This window comes from Loxodonta africana, unplaced genomic scaffold (genome assembly GCF_030014295.1).
Source record: "Loxodonta africana isolate mLoxAfr1 unplaced genomic scaffold, mLoxAfr1.hap2 scaffold_29, whole genome shotgun sequence".
NCBI classification, from domain to species: Eukaryota; Metazoa; Chordata; class Mammalia; order Proboscidea; family Elephantidae; genus Loxodonta; species Loxodonta africana.
Window position 1 is genome coordinate 3242533 of NW_026975011.1, and position 18290 is coordinate 3260822.

At 38.3% G+C, this 18290-nt stretch overlaps 1 protein-coding gene and 1 pseudogene across 1 annotated transcript; both read left to right on the plus strand.

Annotated features, from left to right (window-relative positions):
* The first annotated feature begins 2666 nt into the window (after nt 1-2666).
* On the plus strand, nt 2667-4898 carry LOC135229445 (olfactory receptor 4C15-like; annotated as a pseudogene).
* Nucleotides 4899-12216: 7318 nt separating this feature from the next.
* Nucleotides 12217-13109, plus strand: LOC135229433 (olfactory receptor 4C15-like). The gene has a single exon (XM_064279012.1). It carries the CDS (start codon nt 12344-12346, stop codon nt 13076-13078), a length of 735 nt encoding a protein of 244 aa, XP_064135082.1. The 5' UTR covers nt 12217-12343; the 3' UTR covers nt 13079-13109.
* The last annotated feature ends 5181 nt before the right edge of the window (nt 13110-18290 follow it).

Below are 18290 nucleotides of genomic sequence, written 5' to 3' on the forward strand. Positions count from 1 at the left end.
TGACTGAAACTTTTCAAACCCCCGAGAGGCAACTGAGAGGCAGTTCTACAGGTTCATGTCCTCTCAGGGAAACCTCTTTAAATTCCAGTTGGAAATAAAGGAGGAAACCTTTGCTTCTCTGTGTTTTGTTCCATGACACCAAATTGGAAACAGCACTTGAGAAGCAGTGGTGAACATTCTCTGCCTAGTGTGCCTGTAAGACTTTCTCTCTTTCTTAGATGTAGAAATAAGACTTGGAAGTGGCATTCACATTTTATCCAGCCACTGAATGGACTTTTCTCCACAAAGAATAGGAGATTGGCAACATCAGAATTTTCAAAAAAACATGATATATGGTGAGATTTATAATTCACTTTTTTGCATTTTCAGAATTATTTAATCATTAATATAAATTGGCATCAATTAATTTACAGACGACTTGATTTTCTTTGTATAAAGAAGCTGCCTGAAGTAGACGTAGACTCATGTGGGTTAGAGAGCTACTAAAGGATTACAAAGGTCATTCAAAAGTTCTATGCATTAAAAAAATTGGCATACCTACACTGTGACCAAGTAAAATGATTTCCATTTTTAAATTAATAAAAGAAGAAGGGAAAGAGCTTATCAGTAAAAGCACTTGTCGGCCCTGTTCATGATTACGGGAGAATTAAGTGTAAGTAAAAATGTTGACAATTCTTCTCCGTGTCAGTGCTGTGGGGTCTTGATCTCCTGTTGAATGTATTTATGTGTATTGTGTTATCTGATTCTATCAATAGGCATTCTTATTAGCTCACTTTTCAGAAGTGGAAAACAAGGATTTGAAGTAACTTGTTTCATTAGGCATAACTTAATAGAAGAGCTTGGATATGAACCCAAGCCTGTATGACTCTGGAGTTGATGTTCTTACTTATTTCACTTCATTGTCTCCCTTACTTTTGTCCTAGGCTAAACTGACCACTGTCGTATCCTATATCTGTTGTAGAGTGATAACTTTCACTAATGCCTTCTGCAACAGAGTTTTTTATTGTGACATATCAGAAAACAAAAAAGGGAAAATGACTGTAAGCACTCAGGCTACAAACAAACCAAAATCCAAAGAAGGATAATCAATAAGTGCTTTTTATACAATTTTGACAGGTGCAGATTCATTAAGAGTCAGGGAGATTCAACTGGCTCTTTACAATCCTTGGAATAATTACCTATAAGTGACTTACAGACTATCGTTGGTTAAGGGAAAGACAAAGAACTAAGATCATGATTGGGAGGCATTTTCTTGTTTCTCTTTTCTAACAATTTGGTCTGTTGGCTCAGGGGTCCTGGCTCTATCATATAATAATTGCTTTCTGTGGTGGGGGCTACCTGTGATATAGGGTAGATCTCCAACTCGCTTCCTGGGGTAAATTGTTACTTACTTTTGGTAAGCACTTCCTCAGTCCATTGAACAAGTTAGAGCACTCAGTCTTACCCCATTGGTACAATTTCTTAGTGTTTGAAGCCTTATGGATCCTGAGAAACAAATTGGCCTGTTGTGGTTATGGCCTTCTGTGGTTAGGTTAACCCTTTATTCTACTGATAATCTTTATATTTTAATATATGTTTGTTGACAGACCCAATGACCCTTTTGGGTTTGTTTTATGTTTTGTTTTCTGGGTAACCACTTGCAGCTAGATATGGAGCTATCTGTGCGGGCACAATTTAGGATTGCCTAGGTTCCTGGGAACATAAGGAAAATGGCTGTTTAAAAGCAAACAGATGACATTAATTTTATTTGTCAATTCTAAGTGGCATTCAACAAAATCAATTTACTGATATAAACCCCGCAAGTATTTTATTCATCTCTTTAGCAAACATGTAATTACTTAAATGATTTGAGTGATAAATTTCTGTTATAGGTATAAAGGAGGACACACTCATCCTTCAAAGCTGGGTCTACCTATGGAAAATGAAGTCAGAAGTTGAAGTAATTATGTGGTTGAGTCATGGAAATGCTTTCTATGGGGAAAGCAGCTGGTTTACTGAGTGAGATAATAATAACCACAATCTGCAACACTTCTTTACCATAAGCAACACCTTCACATTTTCAGAATTAGCCCTCATCGTAGTCTTAGGAGATGCTTAGTTAAGCAATGCATGAACTATTTTACAATAATGTTATATAATTGTGAAACAAATAAACCGTGAGGACTTGCACTTGATCGTATTGAGCCACATTTTTTAAGTAATTGGTTAAGAATTAATACAGTCTTAATTAATTAAAGAATGAATAAAGACTGGCTTATGTTGAACATGTTTCTATTCTTTACTTCTATGGTTGTTGCCCTTTGTATATGTATTTCATGCGTATGTGTGTATATATAGAGTCGGGACAATACCTTCTGGTTATAAATCATGTGGAGTTTCTCAGAAGGTTTTAACAATGAGAGGTGTGTGGTGAGCATAGAAAAGCCATCCTTACTCTGAAGTTCTCCCAGAAATGAAACATTCTCACTGCTTTCTTTATGGATCCAGTGGAATGGACTTTGGCTGTGGTACCAGAAAATCCCAGATCTACTTTTGTTAATTTCTTAAACTCTCAAACCATAACTTAGCTAATGTAAAATAGGGATAATAAGACTTCACATTGACAGTATCCTAGACACTAGACACTGAGCAATTGCTTTTTTCCTTGCATTATTTCACTCAGTCATCAACAGAACACTTTGAAGTGAGTTTTATTATTTTTGTCGGCTTCTGTTTATATTTTAAAATGATGACTAAAACAAAAACAAAGACAACCCAAAACTGAATGCATCCTTATTTTTGTTAAACATACAGTTAGGGAATTTTCTGTTGGTCTTTATTTTTGATAAGAAATGAATTAATTCATCTTAAAGGCCCAGTTCAGATCAGATTTTTAAAGAAATATTTGGGGGAGTAGGCATGATTTCCAATTGCCTGTTAAAATGCATGTTAGCTGTTCTTTTATTTGTAGGTAAGGCAGTCTCCTGGAGAGAGATGCATTTCCCATGCAAGTCATCCTGGTTCCCATGCCATGTCAATGGGAGGCATAACTAATACATTATAGTCCTCCTTTCCTCAGAGCTTGGATGTGCTTCAGAATCCTCCTCAACATTTCACTCTAGGTAGCCACACCTAACAAGTCAAAGCTGGCACCCACTTTAAAAACTATTTGTCATCCCTACCACATGTGAATGGTTCCCTTCCCCCATACTGAAAGCCTGACTGTTTTAAAGAGTTTAACCTCAGTTCTGACTGATGCCTCAAGAAATTTCTAATTTTGTATTTTTAAAAACAACAGAAGCACTTAAACTAATTTTGATTATGGACGCACCAAAAATTCGATGACTATACTAATAACTAATATCATCAACTGGTTTGAGACAAAAATCTTTCTCATAATTTCAAATTCTATATGATCACTGTGTTAGCTTCCACCTTTTCCTCTGAAATATGCAAAACCAAAGCTTTGTAACTGAGTTCGTCCTCTTGGGTCCTTCATGGAATCCAAGTGTTCAACAAATAGAATTTGTTGTATTTTTGTTCTGCTACATTGCAACTGTTGGGGCCAATTTGCTAGTTGTGGTGACCACTGTCAGCAGCCCCACACTCCTGAGATCACCCATGTACTTCTTTCTGGCCTTCCTGTCCTTCCTGGATGCCTGCTATTCCTCTGCATTTGCACCAAAGATGATTGTGGACTCCCTCTATGAGAAGAAAACCATCTCCTTCAAGGGCTGTATGACCTAGCTCTTTGCTGAGCACTTCTTTGCTGGAGTGGAGGTGATTATCCTCACCGCCATGGCCTATGACTGCTATGTGGCCATTTGCAAGCCATTGCACTACCCCTCTATCATGAACTGGAGGTTCTGTGGTATCCTGATGGGGGTAGCCTGGACAGGGGGCTTCCTGCATTCTGTGATACAAAGTCTCTTTACTTTCCAGCTGCCCTTCTGTGGCTCCAATGTTATCGATCACTTTCTATGTGATTTGTACCCATTATTGAAGCTTACCTGCACTGACACTCACATCCTTGGCCTTTTTGTGGTTGCCAGTAGTGGACTTATCTGCACCATAATCTTCTTCTTGTTGCTCATCTCCTATTGTGTCATCTTGCTCTTGCTAAGAACCCATAACTCTGAAGGGCGGTGGAAAGCTCTCTCCACCTGTGGATCTCACATTGCTGTTGGGGTTTTATTCTTTGTCCCATGCATAATTGTGTATGCCCGACCTCCATCTGCTTTCTCCTTCGACAAGATGGTGGCCATAGTTTACACCTTCGTAACTCCCTTGCTCAATTCTTTGATTTATACTTTCAGGAATAAGGAAGTGAAAAATGTCATGAGGAAATTATGGACCAGATTGCTGGGTTTCTGGTGAAAAATAAAACTTAAAAATTTAAATTTGAAGTGGGAAGAAATAAAATGCACGTAACCAAGTACTTTATAGGGGCTGGAACTTGTAAGGCAGAACGTAATGTACTGCCATAGAAAAATACTAACGAGTAGATCAGGAAATGCTATTACCACCCTCAGATCACTCATATCTTGGAGTTGGCAGCTCAGTATCCTTATAGGTAATCTAAGGAGAATTGAATTTTATGTTTGTCTAGAATATAGCAATGAAAAGAAATCACTACAAAAGAGGATTCAGATTATCTATTAAACTTTTTGCCATTGACACCATACTTTGAAACACCTTTATGGAAAGAAGAAAAAAAATCTTAAATATCATTAATAGGAACTTCCTGAAACTATTTTAACTTAAAAAAAAAGTTTACTTTTAAGGTCCTGATCCCAGTCAAGCAGCCCTGGTGGCATAGCAGGTAAGCCCTCAGCTGCTGACATAAAGAGTGGTGGTTTGAAAGCACCACCTGCTCTACAGCAGAAAGATGTGGCAGTCTCCTTTCCTTATAAAGATCAAAAATCTGGAGGCCTTTTGAGTCCAAATTCAGGAGATGGCAATTGTCTTTTTGTTTGTTTGTTTTTTGTTGCTGCTGCTGTTTTTTTTAAGAAATATTGCTTCCTAGCTAAAAGACATTTCCCAGCATCCAATGTAGTTAGGTGTGACCATGAGAACAAATTATGGCCCAAAAAATGTAAATGAAAGTGGTATATTAAATGGTAATTCTGTGAATGTGGAATTGTGGTGGGAATTCAGGCAGCCGTCTTGGACATTGAGGATGTGTGTTAAGGTTAGTGGAAAAGCAAGACTGAAGGATCCTAAAACCCTAATGTTGTGGAGTTGAAATAGCAGCCCCATAATACCTGGCTCAGACTTCCTATATGTAAGAGGTAAATAAATTTCCAACTTGTTTAAGTCACTGCTAAAAAAATAAAGTAATATCAGAATCTACGTCATCTATTACATTTATGAGCTGTTCTGTTCATTAATGTTGTAATATTCCCTGTTAATTTGTTCTCACAAATTTCTTACAGTTCTGTAGGATCCCCAAAGTAGTTCACATTAAATAGCCTTTACCCATTAAACATGTTTTTTAACAGCTCAATGTCTGACTTTTTTTTTTTTTTTTTGAACACCTTGGCATCTGAAACAAATTTTGTTCATACTGTTCTGTTATGGAGACTTGTTGTTACTAATACTAACTGGTAAATTATATGATTACCTCTGTATTAGAATTTGAAAAATTCTCACCTGTTCATGACTCTGAGGTTTAGCAAAGTAGGAATTGAAGGATACTTCCATTTGAAGAAAGGTATCTGAGCAAAAAATTACTACAAGCTTCAAACTTAATGGGAAGCATTGATGTACTTTCTCCCTATTTCAGTGAAATAATTTAAACCATCAAAAGAGAATTTCCAGACTCCCACAACTATATCTATCAATCTGCCAGCATCCAATCAGTTATATTCTGCCTTCTAACTGCTACTGTAAATGAAGTGTCTGCGACCCTTACCAAAGACAAGCAGTCTCTCTTTACTTTTACATGGTACCTCATCTCCACCCTGCTTACACAAGGATGCTTGTCTAAGAATCTCTTCTGACTCTTATTTCATCCATGTTTCCCTCTCTACTGAATGAGTTACATAGTCAAAGAAGCAATCTGTTACCTCTCTCATCGTTAAAAATATTTTTGACTCTACTTCCTTTTTATCTAATACCCCATTTCATTCTCCCTCCTTTGCAGCAAAACTAAGAGATCTCTATAATGCCCATCTCCCACCTCTCTTTAAAATCCTTTCAGTCACATGTCAATAATTAAAATTATTTGAAAATCCTCTCTTCAAGGTCACCACAGACCTCTGCATTGGTAAATTTAACAGCAGTTTTTCATTTCTCATCTTATTAAATCCATTAACATCATTTAAGCCAGTTGATCTGTTCCCTCTTTCTTTCCATAATCTCTTTACATGACCAAGGTTCCCAAATTAATATTGCCAGCCCAGACCTCTTCCTTGAGGTTGAGATCTATAGGTCCAACTACTTCTATGGTATTTCCATCTAAATGACAAGTTGGTTTCTTAAACTGAATAAATCCAAAGCTGTGTTTCTGGTTGTTCTGACCCAATTCCCCAGCAGTCTCCACTCACGTCATCCTCCATCTCTACCTATGGCTCATTTGGTTCATTTGTTTTTCTCCTTGCCCACATCCACTCTATCAGGAAATCCTCTCAGCTTTAACCTATATCTCAAATTCAAGAACTTCTTTTCATTTTGAGAGCTGTCACTTAATTCCAAGCCACCATCCTCTTTCACCTCGATTATTGCAAGTCCCTCTTACTTAGTCTCCCTGCTTTAACTTGTACACGATACTCCAATTCTATCCTTAGCAAGAAAGTTAGAGTTATTCTTTAAACACATAAGTCAGATCATATTATGACTCTACTCAACTGCACTGGTGCTCAGGATAAAAGCTAAAACCTTACAATTGCTAAAGATCAGGCAGCAGTAATCTTGCTACCCTCCCACCTCTCTGAACTCCTCACTCATGGCTGACCCCTCACTGATTCTTCAGTCCACGTGACCCTTTTCTGTTCTGCTTGCTGGCCAGGTATACTCTTGTCATAGGGCCTTCACATCCATAGGCTATTCCTTCTGTCTGGAATACTTTTCCTTCCCCTGAACTTTCTAAATGACTTACAATCTCATTTTGTATTCACAAATTTGAAGAAGTGATATTTTACATAAAACTACCCTTGGACCTGGACAAGCAGAACCGTGCCCCTGCTTGCATGCTTTGAATTGCCTGCTGCAAAATGTCCACCATTCTCCAGTGCCTGTGACTGGGAAGTCTGTAGTGCCTTCTGGGTACAACATCCCAACTTGGACATGACTCTATGGACCCCTGACCATTTCTACTTTTCATCTTGCTCTTCCATACTCTATCCCATCCATGGAGTCAACCAGAATCCTCCAGGAGCTCTTATTCAGCCCCTATCAAGTTATGACTGGTCCTGCAACTGGGACCCCGGTTCAAGGTATATGGTCTGGCATCCAAATGGCTTCAGCAGGCTGGATCTGTATTTATTTATTTCTACAGGATTGCACTAGTTTGGGTTACCAGAGTGGTGCTGACAATGCTCAGTTCGAGACACAAGTTCAGTGCTTTGGGATAAAAATATTCCCCTGCTGATCCTTGGCCTTGGGCCCTTTGTGGGGGCCTTATCAAGCTCTCATCTGTCTATGCTCTGACTGAGGGTGTTGAGAGTGAAGGAAGACATCCTTTACCCTGAGTGTCCATCTTGACAGTACCTAACAAGATCATCCAGTCTTTCCACAGATTCCAGGCCCTGTATCAGGCAGCTGTCTGTGGCTTTCTGTCCTTGAATCACAAGGAATGTGGCCCATGTCAGCCAGTTCTTCTGGTCAGAGTAAACCTCTAAAATTTTAATAAAAAGAAAGCAACCCTTGTTCTTTGTTCCCATAGGTGCTTGATGTGAAGGTGCCTCTGGGCCTTAACTTTTCTGATGAATCACTTAAATTTTACATCTTTGTGAGGTATGAATTGCCATAGAAGTAGGTAAAGTAAAATGTTTAAATAGTGAATGGAGTAACAAAGTGTTTGGTTTAGCCCCTTTCTGAAGCGGCCTGTTGGGGCATCTCCAGGTTTTCCTTCAAACTTCAATCACAATACTACATTTCATCAGAGCAAACTGATCTGTCACTCATTCTTTTCATATAACATGGGAAGAGAAGAAAATATTAAACAAACAAACAAACAAAACCCATTACTGTCGAGTTGATTCTGACTCATGAGGACCCCATGTGTGTCAGAGTAGAACTATGCCTCATAGGGCTTTTAAGTACTAATTTTTTGGAAGCAGATGGCCAGGACCTTGTTCTGAGGTACCTCGAGGTAGACTTTTACATCCATCTTTTCAGTTAACAGGTGTGTGCATTAAAGATTTATACCACCCAGGGACGGATATCAGGCTTATAGTTTTAAAGTCATGGAATATCAAGATCAGGTATGTAGAGAAAAAAATAACATTTGGGTTAGTCTATATAGTTTTGCATATTTCTATATGAAATATGTTATTTCTTAAGAAGCACTCATTGCTACCCCAGCCCAAGAACAGCACATGTTGTCCTCATGTATAGATGCTGTGCCTTATTCCAGAACTGAGGTCTTGAATTTAGTAAGAACATAGGCGTTTCTATTCCAGTATACACATTGTTATGTTCCTCAACATAAAGGGAAGTGAAAACATCTTCACATAGAATCTCAGGAGTAGGTATGAAAGAAGGAGATTAAAAAAAAAAAATTCCCAATTGATTTGGGACCTCGGGATGCTGCCAATGCTTAAATACTTCAAACCACGTAAAAGTGCCTGGGATAATCATGCTGACTGAAATTTTTCAAATCCCCAGGGGCAACTGAGAGGCAGTTCTACAGGTTCATGTCCTCTCAGGGAAACCTTTTTAAATTCCAGTTGGAAATAAAGGAGGAGACCTTTGCTTCTCTGTGTTTTGTTCCATGACAGCAAATTAGAAACAGCAGTTGAGAAGCAATGGGGAACATTCTCTGCCTTGTGTGTCTGTGAGACTTTCTCTCTCTCTTAGATGTAGAAATAAGACTTGGAAATGACATTCACATTTTATCCAGCCACTGAATGGACTTTTCTCCATAAAGAATAGGAGATTGGCAACACTAGAATTTTCAAAAAAAAAAAAACATGATACATGGTGAGATTTATAATTCACATTTTTGCATTTTCAGAATTATTTAATCATTAATATAAATTAGCATCAATTAATTTACAGACAGCTTGATTTTCTTTGTATAAAGAAGCTGCCTGAAGTAGCAGTGGACTCATGTGGGTTTCACAGGTACTAAGGGATTACAAAGGTTATTTAAAAGTGCTATGCATTAAAAAAAATTGGCATATCTACACTGTGACCAAATAAAATAATTTCCATTTTTAAAGTAATAAAAGAAAGAGTCAAAGAGTTTACCAGTAAAAGCACTTGTCAGCCCTGTTCATGGTAAAAGTGGAATTAAGTGTAAGTAAAAATGTTGACAATTTTCTGTGTCAGTGGTCTGGGGGTTTGATCTCCTGTTGAATGTATTTATGTGTATTGTGTTATCTGATTCTATCAACAGGCATTCTTATTAGCTCACTTTTCAGAGGTGGAAACCAAGGATTTGAAGCAACTTGTTCCATGAGGCATAACTAAATAGAAGAGCTTGGATACGAACCCAAGCCTGTATGAGTCTGGAGTTGATGTTCTTACTTATTTCACTTCATTGTCTCCTTTACTTTTGTCCTAGGCTAAAATGACCACTGTTGAATCCTATGTCTGTTGTAGAGTGATAACTTTCACTAAAGCCTTCTGCAACAGAGTTTTTTATTGTGACATGTCAGAAAACAAAAAAGGATATTGTCTGCAAGCACTCAGGCTACAAACAAACCAAAATCCAAAGAAGGATAATCAATAAGTGCTTTTTATACAATTTTGACAGGTGCGGATTCATCATGAGTAATAGTGATTCTAGGGGTTCTTCACAGCCATTGGTATAATTGCCTACAAGAAAATTACTTAGAGACTATCTTTGGTTTAAGGAAATACAAAGAACTAAGATCGTGATTGGGTGACCTTTTCTTGTTCATCTTTTCTAACAGTTTGGTCTATTGGCTCAGGGGCCCAGGGTCTGTCATATGATAACTGTTTCAGTGATGTGGGCTATGTGTGATATAGGGTAGATCTCTAACTTGCTTCCTGGGGTAAATCGTCACTTAGTTTTGGTAGGCACTTCCACAGTCCACTGAACAAGTTAGAGCACTCAGTCCTCCCCCTTTGATACAGTTTCTTAGTGTCTGAAGCCATGTGAATCCTGATAAACAAATTGGCCTGTTGTGGTTATGGCCTTCTGTGGTTAGGTTAATCCTTTATTCTACTGATAATCTTTATATTTTAATATATGTTTGTTGACAGACCCAATGACCCGTTTGGGTTTGTTTTATGTTTTTTTGTTTGTTTCTGGGTAACAGCTTGCAGCTGGATACGGAGTTAACAGTGCTGGCACAATTTAGGATTGCCTAGGTCCCCGGGAACATAAGGAAAATGGTTGTTTAAAAGCAAACAAACAGATTGCATTAAACTGTAAAATTGTATATTCACTAGTTTTATTTGTCAATTCTAAGTGGCATTCAACAAAATCAGCCCCACAAGTATTTTATTCATCTCTTTTGCAAACATATAATTATGTAAATGATTTGAGTGATAAATTTCTATTATAGGTACAAACAAGGACAGGCTAATTCTTCAATGCTGTGTCTACCCATGGAAAATGAAGTAAGAAGTTGAAATAATTATCTGGTTGAATCGTGGAAATGCTTTCTATGGGGAAAGCAGCTGGTTTATTGAGTGAGATAATAATAATCACTGTTTGCAACAGTTCTTTGGGATAACCAACGCTTTCACATTTTCAAAATTGGCCCTCATCATAGTCTTGTCAGATGCTTTTGTAAGCAATGTATTTACTGTTTTACAATGACATTATATAATTTTGAAATGAATATGCCTTGAGGAGTTGCACTTGATCATGTTAGGTCACGTTGTTTAAAGAATTGGTTAAGAATTAATAAAGTCTTCAGACTGGCTTATGTTGAATATGTTGTTTCTATTCTTCACTTCCATGGTTGTTGCCCTTTGTATATGTATTTGATATTTATTTATATGGTAGGGCCATTACCTTCTGATTATAAATCATGTGGAGTTTCTTTTCCCTGAGGTGTCTAATTTAAACATGAATAAATGAATCAGAAGGTTTTAACCTTGAGAGCTGTGCGGAGACTGTACAAAGGCCATCCTTGCTCTGAAGTTCTCCCAGAAAAGAAATGTTCTCACTGCTCGTTATTGATCCAGTGGAATGGACTTTGTCTTTGGAGCCAGAAAATCCCAGATATACCTTTTGTTAATTTTTTAACTTAACCTCCCAAATTAGGGTTATTAGGGGTAATAAAATCTAATATGGACTGTATCCTAGAAACTAGGCACTGAGCAATTGCTTTCCTTGAGTTATTTCACTTAGTCAACAACACAACATTTTAAAGTAGGTATTATTATTATTATTTTAGTCAGTTTCAGTTTTCATTTTAAAATGAATTTTAAAAAAACGACACTTAATATATACTCTCTTTAAGCATACAGTTAGGCACTTTTTCCCTTGGTCTTTATTTTTTATACGGAATGAAGTACTCCATCTTAAAGGCTCAGTTCAGCTCAAACTTTTAAAGAAACATTTGGGAGAGTGGGCATGGCTTCCAAATGTCTCTTAAAATACATGTTATCTGTTCTTTTATTTGTAGATAAGGCTTTTTTTTTTTTTTTTTAAGGCAGTCTCCTGGGGAAGGATGCATTTCCCATGCAAGTCATCATGGTTCCCATGCCATGTCAATGGAAGGCATAACTAATACATTATAGTCCTCCTTTCCTCAGATCTTGGATGTGCTTCAGAATCCTCCTCAACATTTCCCTCTAGGTAGCCACTCCTAACAAGTCAAAGCTGGCACCCACTTTAAAAACTATTTGTCATCCCTACCACATATGAATGTTTCCATTCCCACATATTGAAACTCTGACTGTTTTAAAGGGTTTAACCTCAGCTCTGGCTCATAGCTCAAGAAATTTCTTTTTTTGTATTTTTAACAAGAACAAAGGACTTAAAATAATTTTGCTTATGGATTCATCGATACTTTGATGACTATGCCAATATCATAAACTCGTTTGAGACAAACATCTTTCTCATAATTTCAGATTCTACATGGTCACTGTGGTAGCTTCCACCTTTTCCTCCAAAATATGCAAAATGAAAGCTTTGAAACTGAATTTGTCCTCTTGGGTCTTTCATGGAACCCAAGTGTTCAAAAAATAGAATTTGTTGTATTTTTTGTTTTGCTGCATGGCAACTGTTGGGGGCAATTTGCTAGTTGTGGTGACCATTGTCAGCAGCCCGAAACTCCTGGGATCCCCCATGTACTTCTTTCTGGCCTTCCTGTCCTTCCTGGATGCCTGCTATTCCTCTGCATTTGCACCAAAGATGATTGCGGACTCCCTCTATGAGAAGAAAACCATCTCCTTCAAGGGCTGTATGACCCAGCTCTTTGCTGAGCACTTCTTTGCTGGAGTGGAGGTGATTATCCTCACCGCCATGGCCTATGACTGCTATGTGGCCATTTGCAAGCCATTGCACTACTCCTCTATCATGAACTGGAGGCTCTGTGGTATCCTGATGGGGGTAGCCTGGACAGGGGGCTTTCTGCATTCTGTGATACAAATTCTCTTTACTTTCCAGCTGCCCTTCTGTGGCCCCAATGCTATCGATCACTTTCTATGTGATTTGTACCCATTATTGAAGCTTGCCTGCACTGACACTCACATCTTTGGCCTTTCTGTGGTTGCCAATGGTGGGTTTATCTGCACCATAATCTTCTCCTTGTTGCTCATCTACTATGGTGTCATCTTGCTCTCTCTAAGAACTCATAGCTCTGAAGGACGGCGGAAAGCTCTCTCCACCTGTGGATCTCACATTGCTGTCGTGGTTTTATTCTTTGTCCCATGCATAATTGTGTATGCCCGACCTCCATCTGCTTTCTCCTTCGACAAGATGGTGGCCATAGTTTGCACACATTCATAACTCCCTTGCTCAATCCTTTGATTTATACTTTCAGGAATTTAAAAAAAAAAAAAAAAAACCTTTTCAAGAATAAGGAAGTGAAAAATGCCATGAGGAAATTGTGGACCAGACTGGTGGTGCTTTCTGATGAAAAATAAAACATTAAGCTTAAAAAAATTAAATTTCAAGAGGAAGGAAATCAAAATGGGCTTGACCAAATACTTTATAGGGGCTGGAACCTGTATTGCTGAATGTAATGTAATGCAACAGAAAAATACTAATGGGTAGGTCAGGAAATGCTATTTCCACCCTCAGGTCACTCATATCTTGGAGTTGGCAGCTCAGTATCGTCTTAGGGAATCTGAGGAGAGTTGAATTTTATGTTTGTTTAGAATAAAATAATGAAAAGAATTCACTAAAAGACAGGAATCAGATTATTAAGCTTCTTGCCATTCAAACCATACTTTGAAAAACCTTCATGGAAAGAAGGAAAAAAAATATCTTAGATATCAGGAATAGGAACTTCCTGAAGCTATTTTAACTGAAAAAAAAAATTACTTTTAGAGTACTGATCCTAGTTGAGCAGCCCTGGTGGCACTGTAAGTAAGCCCTCGGCTGCTGATGTAAGGAGTGTTTGTTCGAAAGCATCTCCTGCTCTGCAGCAGAAAGATGTGACAGTCTGCTTTCCTTATAAAGATCACAAATCTGGAAACTTTCCCAGTCAGAATTCAAGGGATGGCAATGTTTGTATGTTTGGTTTTTTAAGGCATATTTCTTCCTAGCTAAAAGACATGTCCCAGCATCCAATGTAGTTAGGTGTGGCCACGTGACGAATTATGGCCAATAAAATATAAATGAAGGTGGTGTATTAAATGATAATTCTGTGATTGTGGAATCGTTGTGGGAATTCAGGCAGCACTTTTGGACCATGAGGATGTGTGTCAAGATTAGTGGAAAAGGAAGACTGAAGGATTCCATATCCCTATCATAGAGTTGTAATACCAGCCCCATACAAATTTCATTTATGTAAGAGAGAACTAAATTTCCAACTTGTTTAAGTCACTGCTAAAAAATAAAGTAATATCAGAATCTATATCATCTATTACATTTATGAACTGTTCTGTTCATTAATGCTGATATTCCTTGTTAATTAGTTCTCACAAATTTCGTATCATTTTGTGGGATCCCCAAATTAGTTCACGTTAAATAGACTTTACTCATTAAGCATGTTATTTAACAGCTCAGTGTCTGACTTTTTTTTTTTTTTTTTTTTGGCATCCTGACATCTGAAACAAATCTTAGTCTTACTCTTTTGTTTTCAGGGGACTTCTTGTTACTAATACCAGCTGATAAATTATATGATCACCTCTGTATTAGAATTGCAAAAATTCACAACTCTTCATGATACTAAGGTTTAGCAAAGAAAAGAATAGAAGGATACTTTAATTTGAAGAAAGGTATCTGCCCAAAAAACTACCACAAGTGTCAAACTTAATGGGAAACATTGATGTACTTCCTTCATATTTAATTGAGATAATTTAAACCATCAAAAGAGAACTTCCAGACTCCTACAACTATATCTATCATTCTACCAGCCTCCATTCACTTATATGCTGCCTTCTTAACTGCTATTTTAAACAAAGTGTCTGTGACCCTTACCAAAGGCAACCATTCTCTTTATTTTTGCATGGGATGTCATCTTCTCACTGTTTACACAAGGACACTTACTTGTCTAAGAATCTCTTCTGTCTTTTATTTCATCTATGTTTCACTCTCTCTTGGAATAGTTACATTAGCAAAGAAGCAATTCATTACCTCTCTCATCCTTAAAGAAACCTTTTTTTTTACTCCACTTCCTTTTTATGTAATACTTCATTTCATTCTCCCTCTTTTGCAGCAGAACTCAAGGGATCACGATGATGCCTGTCTCCCATTTCTCTTCTTCCATTCTCTTTAAATTCCTGTCAGTCACACTTTAATACCTAATACTATCTGTAAATCCTATTCTCAAGGACAACTCAGATCTCTGTAACATAAAATTTAACAGCAATTGCCAGTTTCTCATCTTATTAAATCTATTAGCACCATTTAACCTAGTTGATATAGTCCTCTGCCTTCACATACTCTTTACATGACCAAGGTTCCCAAATTAATATCTAAGTCCCAGAATCTTCCTTGAGCTTGAAATCTGGACATCCACCTGCTTTCATGGTATCTCCAACTAAATGACAAATAGATATCTCAAACTGAACAAACCCAAAGCTGTATTCCTGGTTCTGCTCCCATCCCCAGATTGATTCCACCTATGTCATCCTTCATCTTGACTGTTGGCACATTTGATCTATTTGTATTTTCTCATTCCCCACATCCACTCTATCCAGAAATCCTGTTGGCTTTAACTTTAACATGTATCCCAAATTCAAGAGCTTCTTATCATTTTGGGAGCTGTCACCTAATTCCAAGCCATCATTGTAATCACCTGGATTATTGCAATTACCTCCTACATAGTCTCCCTGCTTTTATCTTTGAACCCTCTGCCCCAATACTCTACCCTCAGCACAGAGAAATGTTTTAAAACCATGAATAAGATCATATCATGACTGCAATTGCACTCCATGTCATTCAGGGTAAGTTAAAACATTACGGTTGCTGAAGATCAGGCTGCAGTAATCTTGCTGCTCTCGTACCTCTCTGAACTCCTCTCTCATAGACAACCCCTGACTGATCTTCCAGTCCATGTGGCCCCTTTCTGTTCCTCTTAGTGACGAGTCATGTTCTTTCCATAGGGACTGTGCATTCATAAGCTATTCCCTCTGTCTGGAACAATTATCTTTCCCCTGACTCTATAAATTGCATCAATTGTCACTTTATGTTCATAGATTTAGAGAACTGGTATTTTAGAGAGCAGTATAGTATCAAAATGACAGCAATGTGTTACCCTTAGACCTGGGCCAGCAGAACACTATCCTTGCTTCCACACTTTGGAGTGTCTTCTGAAAATTTTCTAAGCTCTCCAATGCCCAGTATTGGGAAGCTGGAGGTGCTTTCCAGACGAGGCTCCCCAACCTGGACTTGACTGCATGGGCCCCTTCCTATTTCTCCTTTTCAAGTTGCTCTTCCATACTCTAGCCCATCCATGGGGTCAACCAGCAGCCTCCATAAGCTCTTATTCAGCCCCAATGATGTTATGCCAAGTCCTGTGGCTGGGACCCCTGCTCCAATCGGGTCATCTGGCAAGCAAATGATTATTGCAGGTTGGGTATTTATTTTTTTCACAGGATTGCACCACATTGAGTTACCAGAGTGGTGCTGACATGCTAAGTTTGGGCGACATAGCACATGTTCAGGGCTCTGGGATAAAAATTGTCCCCTGCTACTTTTTTTTACTCCTTGGCCTTGTGCTGTGTGTGTGGGCCCTTATCAGCTCTCACCTGTCCATGCTCTGACTGAGGGTGTTGAGAGTGGAGAAGACATTCTTTACCTTGAGTGCCCCTCTTGCTGCTGCCTAGCCAGATCACCCAGACCTTCCATAGGCTCCATGCCGTGACTCAGGCAGTTCCCTGGGGATTTCTGTCTGTATCACTGCATGTGTGGTCCATATTGGCCAGTTCTTCTGGTTGAGGCAGACATCTAAAATTTTAATAAAAAGAAAACAACACACATTCTTTAATCCCATAGGCAACTGATGTGAAGGTGCTTCTAGGCCTTGACTTTTCTGATGAATCACTTCAATTTTGCATCTTTTGTGGGGTACGAATAGCCATATAAATAGGTAAAGTAAAATGTTTAAAGATTACATGGAGCAACAAACTGTTTTGACCCCTTTCTGAAGTGGCCTTATGGGTCAAATCCAGGCTTCCCCTCAAACTTCAATGGATCTGTCATTCATTCTTTTCCAATTAAAGGAAAAGAGAAAAAATTCTTAGAAAACAAAAACAGTTGCTATCAAGTCTAATCTGCCTCACGGGGAACCCGTATGTGTCAGAGAAGAACTGTACATCATAGGGTTTTCAAGAACTGATTTTGTGGAAGTAGATGGCCAGGCCTTTCTTCTGAGGTGCCTAGATGTGGATTGAACTTCAAAGTTTTGGGTTAGTAGCTAAGTGTGTTAACCATTTGTTCCACTCAGAGTCAGAAACCAGGCTCTTGGTTTCAAAGTCATGGAAAATAGGGATCAGTTATTGAGAAAAAAGATAATATTTGTATTAATCTATAACCCTGGTAGCAAGGTGGTTAAGTGCTATGGCTGCTAACCAAAGAGTTGGCAGTTCGAATCTGCCAGGTGCTCGTTGGAAACTCGATGGGGCAGTTCTACCCTGTCCTCTAGGGTCGCTATGAGTTAGAATCGACTCGATGGCACTGGGTTTGGTTTAGTTGGTTTTTATACATTTTTGCATATTTATACACGAAATGTATTACTCTTTAATAAGCATTCATTGGTCCCCAAACCTGAGAACTAGATATGCTATCCTCATGGATTGATGCTGTGCCTTATCCCAGAACTCAGCTCTTGCTTTTAATAAGAACATAGGCATTTCCATCCCAGCATACACAGTGTTCTCTTCCTGAACATAAAGGGAAATGTAAGCACCTTCAAATAGAAACTCAAGAACAGCTATAAAAAAAAGCAGGAGAAAAAAAAAAAAAAAAACCCTGATTACTCAGGGACATAAAAGTTTTGCAAACTCTTAAGCGAGTCAGACCATATAAAACCATGTCTTGCAGACTCATACTGTTGGGAAATTTTCAAACCCCAGGGGGCAACTGAGAGACAGTACTATAGGTTCATGTCCTCTCTGGGAAACTTCTTTAAATTCTAGCTGGAACTAAAGTAGAAAACTTTTGAATCTTTATTTTTTGTTCCCTGAGACCACGTTGAAGGCAGCACTTGAGAAGCTGTGGGGAATATTCTCCACCTTGTGTGCCTGTGAAGCTCTTTCTCTCTCTTTCAGGTGTAGAAAAAAGGCTTGGGAACAACCTGCACCTTTTATCCAGCCACTGAATGGACTTTTCTCGATGAAGAATATGAGATTGCCATCACCAGAGTTTTCAAGGAACTGATACATGGTGAGATTTATAATTCACAATTTTGCATTTTCTGAGGGAGTTTCAAAGTGTAATGTAGCACTTAAAGTATGAGTGTAGCATTCAGGCTACCAGGTATAATACATGGGTTTATCAATGACGTGCACACTTGGGCTAGTTACATCATCTCTCTGGTTCTCAGGCACCT

What these genes read in the sequence shown, in the direction of transcription:
- LOC135229433 (XM_064279012.1), top strand. Translation starts at nt 12,344, where the DNA reads ATGGCAACTGTTGGGGGCAATTTGCTAGTTGTGGTGACCATTGTCAGC.